This window comes from Anastrepha obliqua, chromosome 1 (assembly GCF_027943255.1).
Source record: "Anastrepha obliqua isolate idAnaObli1 chromosome 1, idAnaObli1_1.0, whole genome shotgun sequence".
NCBI lineage: Eukaryota > Metazoa > Arthropoda > Insecta > Diptera > Tephritidae > Anastrepha > Anastrepha obliqua.
The window spans coordinates 77,160,628-77,182,778 of NC_072892.1; the positions used below are offsets into that span (position 1 = coordinate 77,160,628).

General features: G+C 34.3%; 1 protein-coding gene across 3 annotated transcripts in view; it reads left to right on the plus strand.

Moving 5' to 3' along the window:
• LOC129242746 (peroxidase) overlaps positions 1-21,364 on the plus strand; it is a 38,680-nt gene extending 17,316 nt beyond the window's left edge. For 2 of the 3 annotated variants that reach the window (XM_054879579.1, XM_054879562.1), the window contains exons 10-11: positions 9,700-9,850; positions 20,877-21,010. In XM_054879579.1, the coding sequence (XP_054735554.1) occupies positions 9,700-9,850; positions 20,877-20,925 (200 nt within the window). In that variant the 3' untranslated portion in view covers positions 20,926-21,010. Of the gene's footprint in view, positions 1-9,699; positions 9,851-20,876; positions 21,011-21,352 lie in introns of those variants that run through there. The other variant, XM_054879571.1, reaches the window with a different exon arrangement.
• The last annotated feature ends 787 nt before the right edge of the window (positions 21,365-22,151 follow it).

The window sequence follows — 22,151 nt, forward strand, 5'->3', positions numbered from 1 at the left end:
CCAATTACTGATACAATTTTCCACCCCTTACTCTATTAACGCCCGTTGGATAGCATCAGTGCAACTTCTATGTCAAGAAAAGCTGCCATGGTGTCCTGTGTTTGCTAGAGAACCGTCTATTGTTCGGACTACCTCGTGAAGCGCTGTCTCCGCCGATTTGCCTTTGAGGTAAGCATGTTGCGCAATTGATATACTAGAGCTCTCCACCGTGCTCCTAATATGTATGTCTAAAAGCCGTTCAAATGTTTTAAAAAGGAAATACGAAAGACTAATTGGCTTAAAGACCTTAGCTAATTCATGCCCCTTCTGCCTACCTTTAGTATGAAGACGACTCTAACAAGTTTCCAAGTAGCCATGGTAGAATATTATCAAGAGTTTCCTGTAACATCGCTATCGTGAGCGCTACATCCCGGAAAAAGTATTTAAGAGAAGTTTTAGAGACTCTTCAGCCGTAGAAGTCCAAGTGTCATCTGGCCTCTTGACTCAAGAAGCCATTGAATGATCTTTGAACAAAATACGGCGGAGCCTTGTAGAACCTCTGGTAGATTTGATCGAAGAACAAAAATCTCTCCAGCTCTCTTTCTTGGCGCCCCTAGTTGACTTTTTGCACTGTCTTTGACTTCCTCTGTACAGTTGCCAATTACCTATTGAGCAGCTGAGATTAATTTGATTATATGATCTGGCTTCTTCCCTTAATTTCGAGAGCTCATTGCTCCACCAGGGACGATAAGATTTTTGGCTATACTTAATTGGACACGACGTTTTGTAGGCCCTACTGAATGTCTTCTCTAATGTTTTAATCCTACTTTCAAGATTTTTCGTGAGAGTGATTTGGCTGATCGGAATTCTTACCAACCTATTAATGTTAATGGGTTTCGATACGATAAGGGTGTATCCACCCTCAGATCCAGCTCGTAAAGGATCAAGCTGTGATCCGAGAAAGAATTTTTGTTGCAGACCCTCCATTTGTCTATCCTTACTGAACTCATTCCGGACAGTAAAGTAACATCAATCACTTCCCCCCAACCCCGAAAGTACTCCGTACTAGGAAAGGTGAAAGTGGGGATATTACCTCTGTTATATACTATCAGACTAGTATTAATAATAAAATCGTAAAAAGACTCACCTCGTTCGTTCGTCTCCGATCTGCCCCATAGAGAGAGCCTTGCATTGGCATCTCATCCGAGTAGCAGGTTTTGGTTTCTAGCTTCAAGCACAAGCCGACGAGTCTCTTTCGGTGATGCTGGCCGATCATGTGCCACGTATATGGAAGCCAGTATTATGCCGACACTGTCAGCGGCTGTAAACAATATGATGGGCTTAAAATTATATTCAAATGTCAAATATTCAGTCCGTTTGTAGAAGAGGTTATGGTTGTCTCCAGTAAACCCCTTCACCTCGGTACTACGCACCCAGGGTGCCTTGATTAATGCGATGTCGACGTCCTCCTCCGCCAGGAGCCGCCAGGAGAACGGTTAGGTTGTCTGTTGCAATCCGGGAGTACTGCAGGTTTATCTGGACAACCTTCAGATCGATGCTACTGGTCATATTACAATTTATTGGCGTCGTCAAGCTGCACTCCTGGGAGCTGCTCGTTAGCGCCATCGATTTTGGTAGAAGTGGCGTCGTCAAGTTGCATGCCGTGAGCAACGATTTTTTGGTTTTTTCTGAGTTCATTACTGTTTCGTACGGTCACCTGCTCCGCCTTGTCGCCATGTGCGGTGACCAAACAGGATATCGGGGAAATAATAAAAAAAATAAGACCACCGTTACAACCTGAGGCGGCTTGGTGTCAGGAGGGCTCCGTTCGAAGACCACCTAATTTCGTTCCCACCCAAAAGGCCCGGGTGGCTTCCCACCTTGGGTTGGGGGGTTTTGTCGGAACGAAGTTTACATCTTCGACCTGTGTGGTTCGCGGGAGATGTCCTCCACCACCCTTATTGGGTGGCGTTCCCCTATCCACCACCTGGGGATGCGCCCTCTAGGGATAACAGGTTCCCGCGTACTACTACTCAATATTTAAATAACACATACATGTTTAAATGTAAAAGAGGCTTTTCGGCTTCGATCGATATTCACTTTCTTCATCACTGACGTATGACCGCTCAAGCGATTTCGGCATAAATCAACAAAACTAAACAGTAATTGCCATTGCCACGTCAATTAGTCCTCCTCAACTTTTCCCTAATCATAGGTATATTACGTCTCTTCTATTCGCCATCTCCCCACTCGCTATCTCTATGTTCTATTAATTTAACGAAAAATTTGCATGCGAAAGCAACAACAAAGTTATAGAGTAAAAGTACGTTCACATATGCTTTAATTGACAATAAATCCACAAAATTAATCTACCCGTTCACATATGGCAGAATACCTGCAAAATTGACAGTCAACTGTCAATACAGTTGTGAAAGGTTTTTCTTCATAGAAATTATTTTGAACGAAAATTTCGGCGTTTTTGGTTTGTTTAATTATTACTAAGGATATGAAGAAAAGACAAGAGAAGGAATAGCTAATTTAATTTAAACGACGTTTACTGAGGATTCAATAAATTATGGCAGCAATACGCATTCGAAATTCGATATTACACTTTAGGTATAATAAGTAATAAGAGGATACACGTTTATGGACACACGCTTTTTTCTGTTATATAATATTAATACATAGTTAATAATACTTAACAAACATTTTATTAGAATTATATCTACGTTTTTCTTTACACTCGTAAAAATAATGATCTATTACCAGAAAACACAGGGTGGTTTGTCGAAAAGTATGGTTATTATCTAGGATTATTTTATAATTTAAGACTTTGGGAGTGAAATTTTGTATGGGAAATCTCGCTTTTTAATTACGGATTGGGAATTAAGCAAGAAAAAGTAGATCATCTACTTATGTATCATATATGTGAACGTATTATAAGATTCGCCGCTAGCGAGTATGGATATAGTTCAGTAGACTGGCAAAACTCACTGTCGTACAATCACATGTAATTTAAGGCTGCTCTATTCCCGCGTGCCAATATGTGTTAATTTTTACCAGTTGCTTCCTCTATTCCCCACTTGCTAACGCTTGACGAAAATAAGAGGTCCATTCTTATGCTTCATAGAGAGAACTCGGAAGTATGAAAGGACGTTCCTGTAAAATTGCCTACTCGGCTAAAAATGCTTTCATTGGCAAGTGTATAACCTTTTTATTTCCAGGCTAAAATTTTAATCGGTGATATACATAGATGTTTCGAGAGTAATTGGTTAGTTGCTATTCATAATGGAAAAAACGGGACGGAGAACAACAGTGAACTCTCACTTACTATAAATAATATATGTATGTATGTATATTGGGCGGCCGCCGTAGCCGAATGGGTTGGTGCGTGATTACCATTCGGAATTCACAGAGAGGTCGTTAGTTCGAATCTCAGTGAAAGCAAAATTAATAAAAACATTTTTCTAATAGCGGTCGCCCCTCGGCAGGCAATGGCAAACCTCCGAGTGTATTTCTGCCATGAAAAAGCTCCTCATAAAAATATCTGCCGTTCGGAATCGGCTTTAAACTGTAGGTCCCTCCATTTGTGGAACAACATCAAGACGCACACCACAAATAGGAGGAGGAGCTCGGCCAAACACCTAACAGAAGTGTACGCGCCAATTATTTATTTTTATGTATGTATATTGTAAGTAAAATGAATGCTCGTGGTTATATGTAATGAACAGGTGGTGTTAGTTTTAGGCGCCAAATGCAATAGTATATTTTTAAATGGAACAGTGGGCGCGCAAGTGACACTCCCGTTGATTCGTTGTTTGTATTATTTGGAAATACACTGTGCAAATATATTATACAAACTTGAAACATACATACATACATACTAATTCATATTCTTCAGTACACATTTACGTATTACTGTAGCTCTGCACTACTTTGTTGGCTACAAATGGTAAATAAATATAAATTTTAAAAACTATTGTAAATGTCAGTCAGGGAACGAAACGTGCCATTATAACTGGCTTAAATTTTTTCCCGATTTGTTGCTTTGTACTCCGTCTCTTCTCTTCCAGTATAACCAGCGATTTACAGGCCCGTCAAAATGGGTCCATTTCGCTCGTTGTGACAACGAATTTGACTGACAGCAAAATAGATTATGTATATTTGAGTCGAAGGTGTGCCATTCGTGACGTACGTACCATACGCCATGCCTTAACTTTCTCTCTTTTTAACGTAGCCATGTCTCTAAAAAAAACCAACCAACAAAAAAAAAACCTATCTTAAAATGAAACAGAGGGAGGCTATCCCTACAGGTTTTCTCCCACGGGGAAGAATATCTTCTTCTTTTATAAGGTCGTCTTCGTAAATTTTTTTCTAATTAATAAAAAGTATAATTCAAAGATGCCTTCTTTTATTATATATATGTATATAATTTCTCATTTAGTACCATAAAATGTAACCCTTTACTTGCAGTAATATATTTTAGTATTCTTTAATGTAATGGATTTCTTATAAAAAACAAGTGGAGCGTGGAACATAATATACATAATTTACAACTTTTATTTAGAATTTCGAGCAGGGAAACACTGAATTGCCATTCTCTTTCGAAATTCAGATCCGCCCAAACTATGTAATGGAACAAAACTTTTAGTTAAAAAACTACTACCGAATATTATTGAAGCGCTGATGGGGTGCGGTTAGAAGTGCTGATTTCGTATTCTAATGAACAATGAAAGGACAATCTTTAAAAGTAATTGGTGAATTGTTCATCCACGCCCCAAATAAGAAAACCCAAAGTGTTTTATGTCTATTACGTTACGATAAAAAGTTAATCAAATTAATTTTGTTTAATAGGTTTTTAATTGATTGTTTTTACTTTATTTATTGAAGCGTACCAACGCATGCCGGCATTTGCTAGTATTAAAATAAAGTCGTATAAGTATATTATGATCTTATTTTCTCTGAAACAAATTTATATGGTAAACAAGAGGAATTTGATACGGATATTAACACCCTTGGGTAGCAAATGGGGAATTTAAAACAAAAGAAAAACGGTTTTTTTAAGTACGTTTTAATAGTTTATATTGTTCTATACAATATTGAAAAATGCTTGATAAAAAAATTACACTTTTCAAACCATTATATAATATTAATGTTTTCTCTTGTAAAGCCTTTGGTAAATGTGATCCCAAGACGATTCAGCATGCAGTAAGCAAATAGTTATAAAACGTCATATTTCTTCTTTCTTATGTTAAGCTAGATCATATTATATACAAATTTTCAGCGAAATCGACTCTGTTTAATATATGATACATATTTGACCACGGTAGGGATGAAGTTCCACGAACAAATCCGTTATGAAAAATTATGCGCGAGTGACTGGATTGCCGCACTCAGTAGAAAGCGAATTTAAATTTGTTCACAGCAACATTCCCGGCCTTTGTACAAATTACATTTCTGAAATGTCAAATCAACACCAAATAAGAAAAATATTTGTATTAAATAATATTCGTGGTGTTATGATATAAACTGTGCCCGCAAGCAATGACATTCTTTTTCAACACGCAGACTTGGCGTATTGTTACCATTCCTTAAAATATATTTAATACCTTAGTGAAATTTAAAATTTTTAAATTTAAATGTAAACGATTGGTATGAGGATAAAAGCTATCAAAAACCATTTGGAATGCACTTGGATTAATTCATACAAAACAAAAAAATAATCAAAACTTATTTTTAAATATGTATACATATGTTTTTGTTTCATAAGCTATTTATTTGGTTACATAAGTTAATCTACAGGGCCTGACCCTCAAGGATTCAAATAAAAACTTCTTCCTCTTCTTATAAGAACTACTCAAGTTAAAAACTTATATACTTGGCGCTTACATCCTTCTCGGAGCGATCGCTCTCAATTGGTGTTTCGTGCTTGGATTTTCGAACTTCTGTACTTCCGAATGGCATTCACACACCAACGCAGTCGACTACGGCGGCCGCTGTTATGTTTAGCCTTACATATATGTATATATTATCTCTGGTTGCTTAAAGATCTATCTTGTATAAATTTAAAGAGTCAAATTTATGAATCGGTTCATTTAAACTGTAAGTTGTTCGACGATATTGCATGTAAAATAGGGTTTTCTCTTTGAGTCTGAATGTCATGAATGTACCTATGATATAATATTATTAAAGTAATACCATGCATTTTTTTTCTGTTTGAAAGGCTCAGTAATTTTAAAATCGACAACGGAAATTATATGTTGGGATGGAAAAAAATCTTCGGCGAAGAGGAAATTCAGCGAATTTTGTTTAATACACTCCAATCGATCAGAATGTGGGGTGAACCCAAGTCCAAAATACTCAAGCCTGAAAAGACACTTTTTAGTGCCAGCGAGTCAATAAATTCTTGGGAGTTTCTCTTGATAAATCCGAGCTTAGAGTTGACAGCGGAAATTACATATTCCCTGTTGTAATCAAAACTTGTTGTCCTGAAGATCTAACCGTATTTTTTTTTACTTAAATGGAAACAAATTGAGAACGGTTTAAAAAATTAACTAAAATCTATATTTGAATATAGCAAACATATAGTATGGATATTTTTTTCCTTTGTTTTACTTTTTTTAATATCTCATATTTCTTTTAATTACACTGGTTTACAGCCAAAATGCACCAGAGGCGCCGTTATGAAATTCCTATGTAAAATCACCGTCTGATTCCGAAAATCAAGGTTATTTTTTATTCTATGGTAACGTTTTTGAGATATTTACGAATTACCGTTATTTCAATAAAATAAAAAATTGGGCCCACTTAATCATATATATCTCGAAAACGAATTGAGCGATTCCAAAACTGTTTAAAGCTTTTAAAAGGTAATAAAATTTCCTATAAACTGTGTGTAAAACACTTTTTGCTAGGTCCTGCAGATTCAAAGATAACGAACTATCATAACGGATTTTTTAAATTTTTTGTGTAAAAATATAAAAAAATTTGTACTTTGAGAGAAAGGATCTCGAAAACTGTTTACTTTTTCGTGTATTTTTTGTTTTCACTCTAAGCTATGTTTTATTACAAAAAAAAATAAACTTTGATTAAACAAAATCGATGAACTAATACAAAAGTTACAAGCATTCAAGTAAATATATCCATATAGTAAAACTTAAGTACCCTACAAATAATAGCATATGTACATATGATTCTTAAACTATCTATTTAGGCGACATATGAAATTTATTACACCAATGAAGTGGAGGGAACCAACTTGCCATTCAACGGACTGCTATATTTGTACTACAAAAGTATTTGGGGTTGGAAAGTCTAGAAAAGTAACCTATGCGAGCATATCTACAGTGTCATTACCAGAACTAAATTCAACGGAAGCTACATTGCCAGAATCAAATTTAACTTTAGTTTCGGCTCCAGTTTCATTGTCAACAGCAGTATCTGATTACGCGGCATCATGTTGTACTGAATTGCAAACGGAAAACGAAAGAAACCCTTTGTCACAAGCACAACTCACTGATTGGATAATTTGTTTCATCCGATGTTAAGGTAACATATTATAGGACTCGTCACGAACAATTCTCCCAGCACTATACGAAGAAGGGCAGTGTTTGTTATTGCAAAAACATTGCTGGTCTATTTAAACAGTTTGGTGAACCATATGATTCAAAAGAGTGGCGATTGTTCATAGACGGCAATTAAGGCCGTATTATTGCATATTGGCAACCAAAAGCCATCTATCCCGATCGCACATGCAGTAAATACGAAGGAAACATATGAGACAATGCAAAAATTGCTTAAATTAATTAAATACGAAGAACATGATTGGAAAATATGTGCCGATCTAGAAGTCGTTGGAAAGCTATGTGGTCTACAATCTGGATACACAAAATACTGTTGCTTTCTATGCAAATGGGATAGCCGAGCACGTCAAGAACACTACATCATAAAGGATTGGCCAGAACGAATCGAGTTTCAAGTTGGGGTGGATAACATAAAATACTCACCACTTATAAAAAAGGAAAAAATAATTCTACCTCCGCTCCACATCAAGCTCAGTCTTATCAACAACTTTTTCAAGGCTTTGGACAAAGAAGGCGAAGCTTTTCATTATTTGAAAACAATCTTTCCACAGATTTCAGAAGCAAAAATATAGGAAGGGATTTTTGTGGGGCCGCAAATAAGGAAAATAATGGCCAATACCCATTTCAAAGAACTATTGTCACCAGTGGAGGCAGCGGCGTGGGCCTCTTTTGAAAAGGTCGTTACTTCTTTTTTAGGCAAACACAAAAGTCCTAACTTCGAGATGATAGTGAACGATTTAATCAAAAACTATGCAGAAATGGGTAAATAAAAAACACATATAAGACCGTTTTCTCAGTTAACTTTAAAACTAAACAAAAAATTTGAAAGCAAATTTTTAAATTTACATGAGAATATATAGCTCTTAATCTGAATTTATTGCCCTGCTCCGAACAAACAAGAACGACCAAAATTTGTTCTGAATTGGAAGATTAACCCAGCCTAAGAAAATTATATGCTAATGTGTCACTTATGTATTTATCTAATTACCTTTTTAATTTTCTTTCAGGAGTAAATATGTCTTTAAAAATTCATTTCCTGCACTCCCATTTAAATTTGTTCCCGCAAAATATTGACGACGAAAGTGACGAGCATGTCGAAAGGTTTCACCAGCAAATGAAAATGATTGAAAGTCAGTATCAAGGATTCTGGGATGTCGCTATGATGGGTGACTACTGTTGGTTTCTTATAAGAGAAACCGATCCTTATATAAATAAGCGTCAAAACAAGACACATAACTTTTTCAATTATAAAATAAGATCATAGAGTTAAGACAGAGTCATATGTACATATGCTATTATTTGTAGGGTACTTAAGTTTTACTATATGGATATATTTACTTGAATGCTTGTAACTTTTGTATTAGTTCATCGATTTTGTTTAATCAAAGTTTATTTTTTTTGTAATAAAACAGAGCTTAGAGTGAAAACAAAAAATACACGAAAAAGTAAACAGTTTTCGAGATCCTTTCTCTCAAAGTACAAATTTTTTTATATTTTTACAAAAAAAATTTAAAAAATCCGTTATGATAGTTCGTTATCTTTGAATCTGCAGGACCTAGCAAAAAGTGTTTTACACACAGTTTATAGGAAATTTTATTACCTTTTAAAAGTTTTAAACGGTTTTGGAATCGCTCAATTCGTTTTCGAGATATATATGATTAAGTGGGCCCAATTTTTTGTTTTATTGAAATAACGGTAATTCGTAAATATCTCAAAAACGTTACCATAGAATAAAAAATAACCTTGATTTTCGGAGTCAGACGGTGATTTTACATAGGAATTTCATAACGGCGTCTCTGGTGCAGAAAAAAAGTTGAAATTTGTGATCCAGTGTTATTTATTATTTTTTATTTGAAGAAGCTTAGTACAATTGCACCTGTATATATAAAAGGATACTAATAAGTAATTTTCATTTAGTGGACAATGCACAACTATTTTATATACTTACATATGTAAACATTACAAAATACATCGATTTTATATTTTCCATTCTTACAAAATTTGTAATTAAGGACTCTCAACTAACTTAAGAGATTAAATTTTTTTATTAATGCTTTGACCTCAGCAGAGCCATACAACTTTGCTTACTGAGTTATTAATAGTGGCAAATTTTAAAATATTGTACTTAATTTTCTAGGTGAACAATTTTCTCGAATATATCAGCGGCAGTTGCGTTTAAGCGACCAAATGCTACCAGAGTTTGAAGGGGTAACTGTTGTTGATTTGCTTTGCGCAAATACCGAATTGCAACAGGTGCCAAGGAGCGTATTCCTCTTAATTTCCGACAAGTAAGTGCCTCTCTTCTCTTAATAATATATTTGTACAAGTATGTATAAAGTAGTAAACGTAACCTTAAAATAGTGTTTTTAACAACAGTGCGAACACATACATATATTATATTTTTATGTTTGTCATATACTCTCCATTCAAGTGAGACAGGTGCAGAATACTGGTATTTTATTTGTATTTAGGTAGCCCTGCAATCTATGACACTTTAGATATTTTAAAAGAAAATATATTTTTGCTAAATTATTAAATTTGATAAGTCTGCTGAATACTGCTGAAGTGACAGTTATTAGCTGGATATACCATAAATATGGCTCATTCCGGCAACGTAGAACCGACTGTCGTGGTTAAGAAGGATAGGAAGGTCGTTTTACTTGCATACATACTTCATAAGTTTCTTCAAGGCAGATTTTGTCGTGGTTTCAACGCGGGGACGGCTTTTGCTATTTTGCAGAACTTAGTCCTGTTAACTTAAAAAAATGATTCGAACGAGTTTAAATTAGAACAGAAACCATGACCACACCCATAATAACTTATAAATTGGAGAACAATGATTCAATTTGATTCACATATGTACATATGTGCTGGTACATATCAAATTATATTGAAGTTAGAAATATAATTCTTATATGATTCTGCAACAAAAAATGATATTTTGGCATGAATGGATGCCTGATGACCGTTTTTGGCACAAATTTGCACTTTAAATGACTATACTTATAATATAGTCGTAATACATATGTATATGGCTGATGAGCAGACTCTTCCATTTTCGCAGCGCGTATTGTCCTCGAACACTTGTGGAATTCAAAAATGAGTCAAATAAATTAATAGACTAAGAGCCCGCGACGCCCAGACCTTCGTTAAATTATAAAAGTTGGAAATTTTTCTATATACGTCTCCTATACAGGTATAAGCAAACCCAGATTATTAAACCTGGGTCGCGGTGGCTTTGGCAGGTAACAGGTAGTAAAGGTGAGTAAAATTGAGTCTCAAATTTGTAATAGTATAAAGCTTAGTTTTTATACATTTCAACTTACAATCATATCAGAAACTGCCTCGTCCATTGGCGGACACTTAGAGCGGTAACAACCCCTCCCCAGACACCCTAACATTCTAATTATTTATAAATCTACTTTCGTCATAGTATAAAATCTAATTTTTATATATGTTATTCAGAGATCTATAAAAATAATGTTTTCACAATCCCCAGACAGTTTCGATGGTTCCCCTATCTTCCCAGACATAATGAAGTCCACTCCAGGCGTGAGCGCGATGAATATATGTATATGTATGTTGGCGCGAGTGAAATAGTGCGATCTGTTCTCTAAATTTATCAAGAAAATTCATTATATACATTTATAACAGATAAAAAAAGTAAATTTTTAAAGGAGAACGCAGAAAAATTTTCATATTAACAAATTATTAAATCAACAATACAATAATGCGATTTTTATTGAGTCAAGTGGAGATCTACGAAAGTTGTAAATATCAATCGAAAATTTTTTCTAGTATTATGCAGAAAAAAATACGAAAAATCGACAGCTGATGGTAAAATTCTAGAAGTTTAAAGTTAAGAAGATAAATTTGTATGCATGTTAGTTTTACTGTAAGGAGAGAGAATAATTTAGATCGTAATTGAACCAATCGAAAAAGATTTCAATTATATTTATAATTATAGCCATTACAATACAAAGTAAAAATATAATGTGTCAAACATTATTATTAAATTAAAAAAAATATTTAATCAACTTCATCGTCCTCGTCGGTATCTCGATTATCTTCATCACCGCTACTCCATTCTGCGGATTTGTCCTCATGAATGTCATCGTCTTCATCAGCTTCTGTAATAATTAAAGCAAGTTAGAATAATTATGAATGGTTGATAATTTCTTCATAAACAGTGAACATTATAACATACCTGACAAAGTTTGTAGAGAATCACTGACATAAGTAGGTAGCTGATCTCCTTCAAACCATTTAAAATGGTATTGATCATTTTCCAGTACCCAGCCATTATTTTCAGGTTTATGTGAAGTAGGTTTTCTTAAGTGAGCATTGTTCCAAATCGTACAAATATAATTAGCTCGTAAAAAATGCTGTAGTAGCTCATTTTCACAAGGTGGTAAACTGCTAGCATCAAAGTTTCTCAATTTTTTTCGATTGAAAGCCTCATTAATGTCGGAAACTTTGTATGAGTCTATAAACATCTGAACTCGAGCAGAATTGACATCAATTGCATTCCGAACATTATATACACTGCATATATATTTCTGAATACTATTGAAAATGTTCTTCTGTTCACTGCTGTCCTCTATTAACTTATTTTCGCCGAACTTTATAAAAGCTTTTTGGAATTCATCGTTTTTTTTTAATAGTTTGTAAGGTCTTAGTTTTCCCTTTCTAAATAATGCCGGATTGTAATCGCACCCTGTTATTGCGTGGAAACCAGGCAAGCTTCGGCAAATGGATTCTCCTAACTGGGCGTGTATCTTTGTTAGATTCACGTACCTCACATTGTTTCCAGTACCCGTCAGCATCCAAATGGTCGAATCATTTATCAATTCAGAATATAAATTTTGTTCTGATGATGTTGGAGATTTTGTTGCGAGTTCGGTAGTGAACTCAGGTACTATCGGTGTATCTGGAGATAAATTGTCTACACTAATCGACTCTTTGTTTACTTTTTTTTTCTTTTTTAAATCTGCAGGCTCCGAATTGTAGTACTGTTTATTAACGCCTGTGAATGTTTTATGGCATTCCCGGTGATAACCTCCATCTGTATATTCATCAGGCAAAATAACATTCGCATATTTAAGGTTGTGTTTTTTTCTGACTTTCAAAACAGTTCGGCACTTCTTTAATGTCTCTTCAGAAAGCAATATTAATTTCCCCTCACTTTTCTTACAAATAAAACAACTTAATTTGTTTTTTTCCGGTTCCTCCATTTCCATGACAACACTTTATCACAACTAGACCACTTATTTTATAATAAATTTTGCAAATAAATTATTAAACGCTTGCTGTACGTATAACAGTTCACACTACATAATATACAATACGGAGTATTATACAGAGTATAAGACAGCTGATGCGCAGAAAAAGGTCGCCGTAGACCAATCGCACTATTTCACTCGCGCCAACGTACATATATATTCATCGCGCTCACGCCTGGAGTGGACTTCATTATGTCTGGGAAGATAGGGGAACCATCGAAACTGTCTGGGGATTGTGAAAACATTATTTTTATAGATCTCTGAATAACATATATAAAAATTAGATTTTATACTATGACGAAAGTAGATTTATAAATAATTAGAATGTTAGGGTGTCTGGGGAGGGGTTGTTACCGCTCTAAGTGTCCGCCAATGGACGAGGCAGTTTCTGATATGATTGTAAGTTGAAATGTATAAAAACTAAGCTTTATACTATTACAAATTTGAGACTCAATTTTACTCACCTTTACTACCTGTTACCTGCCAAAGCCACCGCGACCCAGGTTTAATAATCTGGGTTTGCTTATACCTGTATAGGAGACGTATATAGAAAAATTTCCAACTTTTATAATTTAACGAAGGTCTGGGCGTCGCGGGCTCTCACTCTATAAGAATAACGCCAGCTGGTAGTGTTTTATGTATTATACATATTCATTTTTATTAACTTGAACTTTGAAATTGAAAACGTACATTTGCAAAGTGTTAGCGGTTTTACATATTTCTCAAATCCATATGAAAATTTAAAACAAGCATTTAGTTCATCAGAATTAGTAGATCGAGGAATAAAAGACAAAGATCACCTAAAGTCGGTTGTTGACTTAAATTTTGTGATGTTCTATTTAATGCTTCTAAAGATTTCTTATAAGCTAGAAAACACTCATCCCAAACAATCACTCCTATTGTCCAAAGTCCTATTATCAAAGAAGTCAGAGAGGGCTTCCCAGCGCCTCTAGGCTCCTTCAGAAATATACAGTCCACCACTTTTGTCGCTAACAACTCGAATGATTGAATTGTAGACATGACCATGAAAGAGTCGTAAATCTGGCCATTAAATTTAGGAATATTTCTATAACGTTCTCAGTTTATTGCAATCAAATTTTTGTTCACGTTCTTCCAAATCTCGATTAAATACGTCAAGCGTCAGAGCATTAGGTGATATCATAACTAATTGCGCTAATAATTTAATTAATGTTTCATTAGATGGTGGTTCCTCTGCTCTTTGTAGTGCATTTGGACTTGTATATCTACATACATGTAAAATAAACAAATCGGTCATTTTCAAGATGAACAGCTAAGTGAACGACTATTAAAAGCCACTTATGTATTGGGAATGAACAAATCCGCAATATTACTTCATTGCTGCTTAAATAACGCTACTAATATCGAGTTATTTCATCGTTTCCATTTCTGACGGTTACTCTAAAAACTGTCATATTGCTTACTTCGTCTACCTGTTTGCAAATGTAATTTATTGGCTTTGCAGAATTGCAATATTCAGCGTTTAAGTGTGCTTTGTTAGTTGTAACTGTAGTGGTGAATATGGCACAATCCAGTGATTATCACCTTCAATATCGTGATTTCTAATTTTTATTACAATTTACAGTTACTTTCAGTTGATCGGCGACAATATAATGGATTTCCATTAACGATTTCTGGAGCCAATGCTCTTCGGTAACGTTTTGAACCGATAAAAATAGACCGCAAGACGATGCAGATTGAAGTGGAAAAATGTGATTAGTTTTAAATGAATGCAAACAAATAAAATAATAGAAAGAAAAACGTTTTTTTAAGCATATGAGAAGGGTAAATTCTGTCCGGACCGAACTTTATATAGCCGCGCAGATTTCAGTAAAAATTAATTTGGCTTGGCTGTTAATTTTTGGAATGAAGCAATTCATAGGCAATTAGAATTAAAGCTAGTGGCATCAGACAGACGGACGAAAATTTTGATTCAAAATATATAAAGGTGGGCGTGGGTTTTTCCGATCTCAGTATAATTATGTCGGATATTTCTCGTTATCGAGATACTTGCATTTACCCAAACGCTCTTTTTCAAAATTTCACTTGCGCCACATTTCCTTTCTCTCTTTCCTCATCACTGTGAGCATTGGAGTATATACATGTATACATATATCTATTTCCTTGTGCTATTAAATATAACCGTTATGTGAACAAAATTAAAATACCCATGGGCACAAGTGGGCGGGTATAAAAATGTAAATCAGTAGCGGTATCGCGTTGCTCTTCATCGGATGTGCATTCCTGACCGAAATGTCTGAAACTCTTACCTAACAACAATAATGATTGCATCGACAATGTTTGTGTTTTGTTTACTCGAATTGTATGTTTATGATTGCCCGACAGTATTCGATTCAATGCCGTTGGAAACAATCGAACCAATTCGTTTTGTTCATGAAATAGATTTTGTAGTTGCTCAACTACTACTCTTCTTGTATTTGATTGCAAGCCATTCATTTAGTTCAATATTTGAAATATTTTTGCAGAAATGAATAATTTTCTTAGGAATGGTTGCAATGAGCCTCCTGAAACTGTTGTTTTTGGTAACAATATTTGATTAATCAATCATATTGTACGAAGAAATAACATTAAAAGATGACATGAAGTTATCTCGATAAAATTCGATGCACCAAAGCTACTGGATGTTCAACAGAAAAAGCTCGGCTCAAATAAATACATAATTGGTACACTTTTGTGAGGTGTTTGGCCGAGCTCGTCGTCCTATTTGTGGTGTGAGTGTTAATGTTGTTCCACAATTGGAGCGACCTACAGTTTTAAGTGGGAACACCACTGTGAAGGGTAAAAAAATAGTCGATTTTTGGGAATTTTTTTTTGTAAATAGGAATGATTATTCGAGGATCGGACAAAAGGCAATTTATTATATTATATATGTATTAAATTATGTTGATGTACATTTTTATTAAAAAATTTTGAAAATTCACAAATTTATGTAAATAAAAGTAACGAGTTAAAAAAAATTATGTCATCTGGTGGCAGCGATACAGCAATATATTATAATATATAATCATTTGAAACCAAAAAAACCAAAAATTGTATTAATCTACACAATAGTGGCTATCGTTTTACGTAGCCGATTTTTTTTTTTTTGACAAGATGGTGGAAATTTGAATTTCGATGTGTGTTTTTCACCATTTTTTTGATTTTCAACAATGCGAAAACAAGAATTTTGAAAAAAAGAAAATTAAAATCGGTTCATTAGGCCTCGAGAAATGGTTGCCACCGTATCAAAAAAAAAATCGTTTCGAGAAAAACGCATTTGAAATAAAGCATCGTATCGTAAGCGCTACGGGGCCGAACCGACAGGCGCACATAGAATCGGGAATAAAGCGAATTTCGTTTTAAAATTTTTACCACATTTTCTTGAGTAGTTATACTAACAATTTATGCAAAACAAAAAATCGTTTTTTTTAATTTTCACAGTGGCGTCCCCCTTAAGCCGACCTCTTCCCATATATATAATATATATAGGTATATATATATATAATATGAGGGTATATTTTCTGTCATATATATATATATATATATATATATATATATATATAATTGGCGCGTACATTCTTTTTCTTCACATTGTTGTTTCAGTGAGATTCGAACCTACGTTCTCTCGGCTACGGCGGCCGCCCAAAACATTAGGTAGGCAAAATTATCGAGAATCAGTTATCTAATTTAAAAAATACCATCAAAAGAATTTTAACAAATTCAAAAATATGTATGAAAGTAATAGGTACTCGTCACTTGATTCTATATACAAATGCCAAGTTACACTAGTCGCCTAATCGATAATTGTATAGTTATAGAACGATAACTGAGTAATTTCAGTTAATTGTTTGAGTTTTTAAATCAGCCAGAGGATTGATTTTTTGATGAAGATCTTATTTTTAAAACATAAACTATGCGAAATGGGCGGTGTCATTATAACAGTAACAAATATAGTGTGTATGTAGTTTTGCACTTCACTGTATATCATTTTATATAAATATATAATATATACATATATGGTCAAGCTGAAGCTCCATACGCATTCAGGGGCACTATTGGCAAAATTAAAATCTCTATGATTTCAAAATTTATATAATAGCTACTTTTGATTTGCCAGCTACCTAGCGACTTGCTAATAAAACAATAAGTCGTTTGTTGCATATGTAGTAATTTGGCACTGAACTATTCGTTGATTGTTGGCAATGAGGAATTGTGTGGTGCATGTAGTAATTGTATATATGTACAATATTGATGGTTTATAGACAAAATACCTTTTATTTTGAGTGATAGAATACCAAATCTTGAAAAACAATTAAAATTTGATAATTATGATGAATGGTAGTTGATAAGTGCGCAGAGTGGGGATGTGAATGTACCATAAAGCTGGGGCAGATAGCCTAATCAAATTCACTTTTTTGTGACTGACGCGTTTTGAATATATAATTATATATATGAATACCAAGAATGATAGAAACAAGATTGCGCACATCAGAGAGTGCATGACGTCACGTTTGCCGAGTTGTGCAGTGTTGCCAACCATTTGCTCTTCGCAATAAATTTAGTGCTTTTTTATAAGTGAGAAAATTTTTAAGTTTGATGTTTGTTTCTGTTTTCTATTATAATAAAGCTACCGAAGCTGTAAGTAAAAAAAACTATATTATTGAACAAAGGAAGTAAAAAAAGTTCGCTATGAGAAGATTTTAGTGCTAATGGAAATTTGTTCATTCTTATAAAATTTGAAAGTGCAAATTTAGTTTTTTTCCTTTTAAGGTTATGTTAGAATATTAAATCTTCTTCTCTCAACTCTTCTTAACATTGAAAACCTTTCTACACATTTTAAAAAGCGTTTGAATTTACTGAAAGCGAATTAAAACCATAGAGGTGTAATCGCTTCATCCGGTCATCAATCCTTAGAGGGACATTGGACATTAAGAGGTGTATTCATAGTAAAAATAAGCAAAAAAAAAAAAATACAAGAAAGTACTAAAGAAACCATAATGACACTTTTAAAAAAAGATACCTTATCTAGTTACATAACCTAAAATATAGCAAAAAAGTCATTCCCTTAACAAAAGAGTTTCTCTTAACAAAGAAACTCTTAAATTAAATTGCATGATACATAACCATGACACATTTATATAAAAAAGCGCATATTTTAAAGACAATTTGTGACGCATAGAAAGTTCTTTAAGTAAATTATAAAAAAATTGGTGTTTTATTTTCTTTAAATGGGCAGTTTAGTGCGTTTTTATGTCTAAAGCTAGGCAACATTGCAGTAGCGAGAGAGAGAGCTGACTGTTGAAAGCAGAAGAACACCCACAACAACTGCAATCGCTGGTTAAAAAAAGTAAAGCTAAATAAAACTAAGGGAATTATTGAACTAATTTTTAAAAAATGTATATTTTACAAAATTATAAACATTACTTTTAATTAGAACAGGATAGAAAAATGTCATGAAGAAAGAACTAAAACTCCGAGACTAAATAACAAAAAAAAAAATGCTAAATCAAGTTACGAAAATGGTAATATGGCCATACTGGTGCTAAAATGGCGTAACTTATTGTCAAATTCACTGAGCGCAAAGTAACGGTACCACGATGGGCGCCATCTCATTATTCTTCCCATCATGTATGAATACATATGTTAATTGGCGCTTAAGTTAGCCGCAAACACGTGGTTGAAATTTCAACGGATGGGCAAGCCACACAGGTTTGCGAACAGATAGAAAGTTGGCTAAATTTATTCGGGCAATTGGTTGCGGAGTGAAATCGGATATTGCTTTGCGTATTCTCTCTGCAACTGTGAGCCCCCAATTTAGCTTCCTACAGGGCAAAAGGCCTAGATATTTAGCCCTCTCCATTACTCTAAGGGGGTTTCTCCCTAGAGATATTTGTCACTTGTTAAAAAGTATCTTCTTCTTCTTTATTTTCTATTCTTTCTTCTTTGAGTTTTATGGTCCATATTTCCATGCCATATAGCAAAACTGACCATACATAGCATTTCATGAAGCGTATTTCTAGTTGAAGATTGAAGACTTTTTAGGGCTGCCATATTTAAGAAATGCGGATCTTGCGACATCTTACTTCTGTTGAGACATCCCAATTTTCGTTCAGAAGGCAACCAAGATATCTAAGTTTATTTACTCTTTCTACAGGAGCATTCTAGATTGTTAAATATTAAATTAACCATGTATTTAGTTTTGTTGTTGTTGATTTTGAGGCCGTATAATTCACTGCGCATTGCAACTTTGTCGACCAGTTTTTGAAGGCCAGCCAAGCTGTCACATAGTAGAGTTGTATCGTCGGTGTACCTGATGTTATTTATAATCACACCATTTACTTTGATACCATCCTCAATGTTTTCTAATACTTCCCGAAATATTCTTTCGAACACCTTTCGAAATCAGTATGTCTTCAGGGCGGTCACCATCAACTACAATATGCGCTGTTCGGTGGTAATATAAATTTGCAATTGCTTGGATTTCTTTCATCGATATCCGTAATATTTTTAAGAAATAACATGAATTAAAAGCTGCGTGAATTTTCTAAAGGCTTAGAATAACTAAAATACTCGTATTTGTATAATCTAGCGCAACGAATTTATTTTTGTTCAATTTATTTGAAAAGAAGCTTGTATTTGGAATACAGATGTACTCAACAAAATAAGATCTAAATAAAAGCCAACTATTCTATATTCTCAACGAATCGGTTTAAACTTTTTCCACAATTTCTTGAATTGTTATTTTCTGAATAACATCCATTCTTAGTGCACTCAGAATCATCTATTTCTACTTCCAATAGAAAACCATTTCTCTTCCCCACGGCATGTCTTATTTCTGGCGATTTTGGTGTGTTTTTTCGACATGAAAATAACTCCTCCACCCATGCTCGCAATCCTAACTTTTATCCAGCCTTTTTATATCCGTATGCTCTAAAAGTAAGTAGCAAGATCTTTCAACGAATTGAAAGAATCAATTAAATGTGCGCTCGGTTGGGAGAGAACGTATACCTTCATAAAATATTAATAATTCCTGGTTGCAGCTTCTTCTGAATGAATCAGTTGACTAACTCACTTCAGTGTAGTAGACGATTATTTTAGCTGTTAAACTACAGTTAGTAAATATTTCTTGCTCATTTGATTAAATTAATTTGTATATAGCTAAATATATATGTAGGAATAATTAAAGATGATGTAATATGTCTTTTTTTTACCCTATGCCAGTCATCTTGAATTACTTAGTAGATTCGTGATGTCCTCTTCGAAAAGCTACTTTTTATTTGAAAGCAAATTCTGGAAAAAAAGTACTCAAAAGCATATCAATGAAAACTTTTGCTAAAAAAGATAGCAGGCAATAATGTTTTTGTTGTTCCAAAGAACGTGGTTTGCCAATGGGCGGTTAAGTGTGTCCATGTCCTAAAAGACAAAACGAAAAGAAAGGCTTGGGTAAAATCGTGTGGCACCTTATTGAACCCAGGAAGAGGGCGAAGTTGTCTATTGATGCTCTTCCGATGCCTATAAAAATTATGCATTGCTGGAATGAGTCCGAGATGGCCCACCCTTTGGTTGATGCTTCTACGTATTTTTTTATTTAAAAAGTGTATTTTTATTTAAACAAATTTTGATTTGGGCCATATACCGATTGTCGTGCGTTTCACCTGGAAAAAAATTGGTCCATTATAAGGAACAACTTGTGACACTGGATAAATTAAAATCCAACATTAGTCAAATAATTTCTGAGGGGCAGATTAAAAAGTTGGAAGACCCAACCAAAGTAATTCATTGGGCTTGGGACGTTATGGCGCAAGCAATATACAAAATTCGTACATGGATTATCACAGGTCTTCTGAGAATGGGGAAAATATGTTTGGATTCTAGTACGCTCTAGTCCAAGAGTTGACTGGAATGTAAATTTGTAATAATTTATGTATTCTATATTTTTCTTTTTCGTAATTTATTTTTATTTAATATTAAATTTTGAAATTTTTTGTAATTAATCTTCTTGCTTTTATTCCAGAAACCCTCTTCTACCGTGCAATGATTATTTAAAACTGTTACGACCCTGAAAAATGTATTTGCCACTATAATATAAATTCATCGAAAATGGCATTGTAAAAATACAATTAAATATATAATTAAAAAGTTTAACGAGCAAAATAATTGCGTTTCAATAAAACTTTTATTTACATAGACTTTGAATAGATGCTGCCATTGTAGTGAAGAAAATGTGTTACAAATTTCTCAAGTATTTCTGAACTTCTAAACGTATAGTAAAAAATTAGGGGTTTATGTAAGTACGTACCACATTAAATATTAAAGTCGCTCCAAAGAAGCAGGTATTATATTTTTAAGGCCGGTTTATTTCGCACAACTCGTGACAAAATATTCATAGTATTGACATGCTTGATCGATTGGTTTCTTTTTTCTAAAAAGCGTCGCGTAGATATTAATCACCTCCAGTATTCTCTTAATGAAATTTATATCAATCGAAGGAATATATTTGCCTGTTAAAGGCAACCCATATCTTGCACGGCTGACAACGAGATCTTCTAATAAATCGCTACATTAATCGCTAATGATTAATTGCTATCGCGCCGATCACTGGGCGTTTAGTGCCAGAACAAATGATTCCCATTGATTTCGGTTTTTAGCTTTTGCCTTAACCTGCGCCCGTGTAAAGTTTTCGCCTATACGATCAAGGTCATCTATGTTGCTACGTCGCCATGAGTATGCCCTATTCATCACCATTTTCTTTTCTGAATATCAAAATTTATTGGCCTTAGGTTCATCTATTGAGTAGATCCGTAGTTGATATCCAGTTTTCGGCCACCAGATACGGAGAATTCGGGGAAGGCTGCGGTTATTTCGTCGGGTACCGGCCAAGTTTCATAGCCGTAGAGCAGGGCGAAGTTATCGTTAGAGCTGAAAATACGAAGCTAAGTTTTCCTTGTTAGCGGGTTCGATGCCAAACATTATTTAAATTCGCGAACGCGTCATTTGCTCTAACGATTCGGAGTTCTATGCCCGTTTTAGCCCCGCCGACAGATGTTATTTGGCTGCCAAGGTAAGTAAAGAAATTTATGTACATACGTCTCCTACTGCACGACTGTATAGTGTGAAGTTTGCTGTACGTAGCGAGTTAATGTTCATCGCTTTTGTTTTGTTCACGCGTACTATGGTCCACACTTTCAACATGAAGCGAAATATCATCAAGCTTTGATTGCATATCTTTTGCTTTTTTCGAAATCCGTTGTAGTTTAATATTTAAAATAAATTATTCCAATGTGTTCCA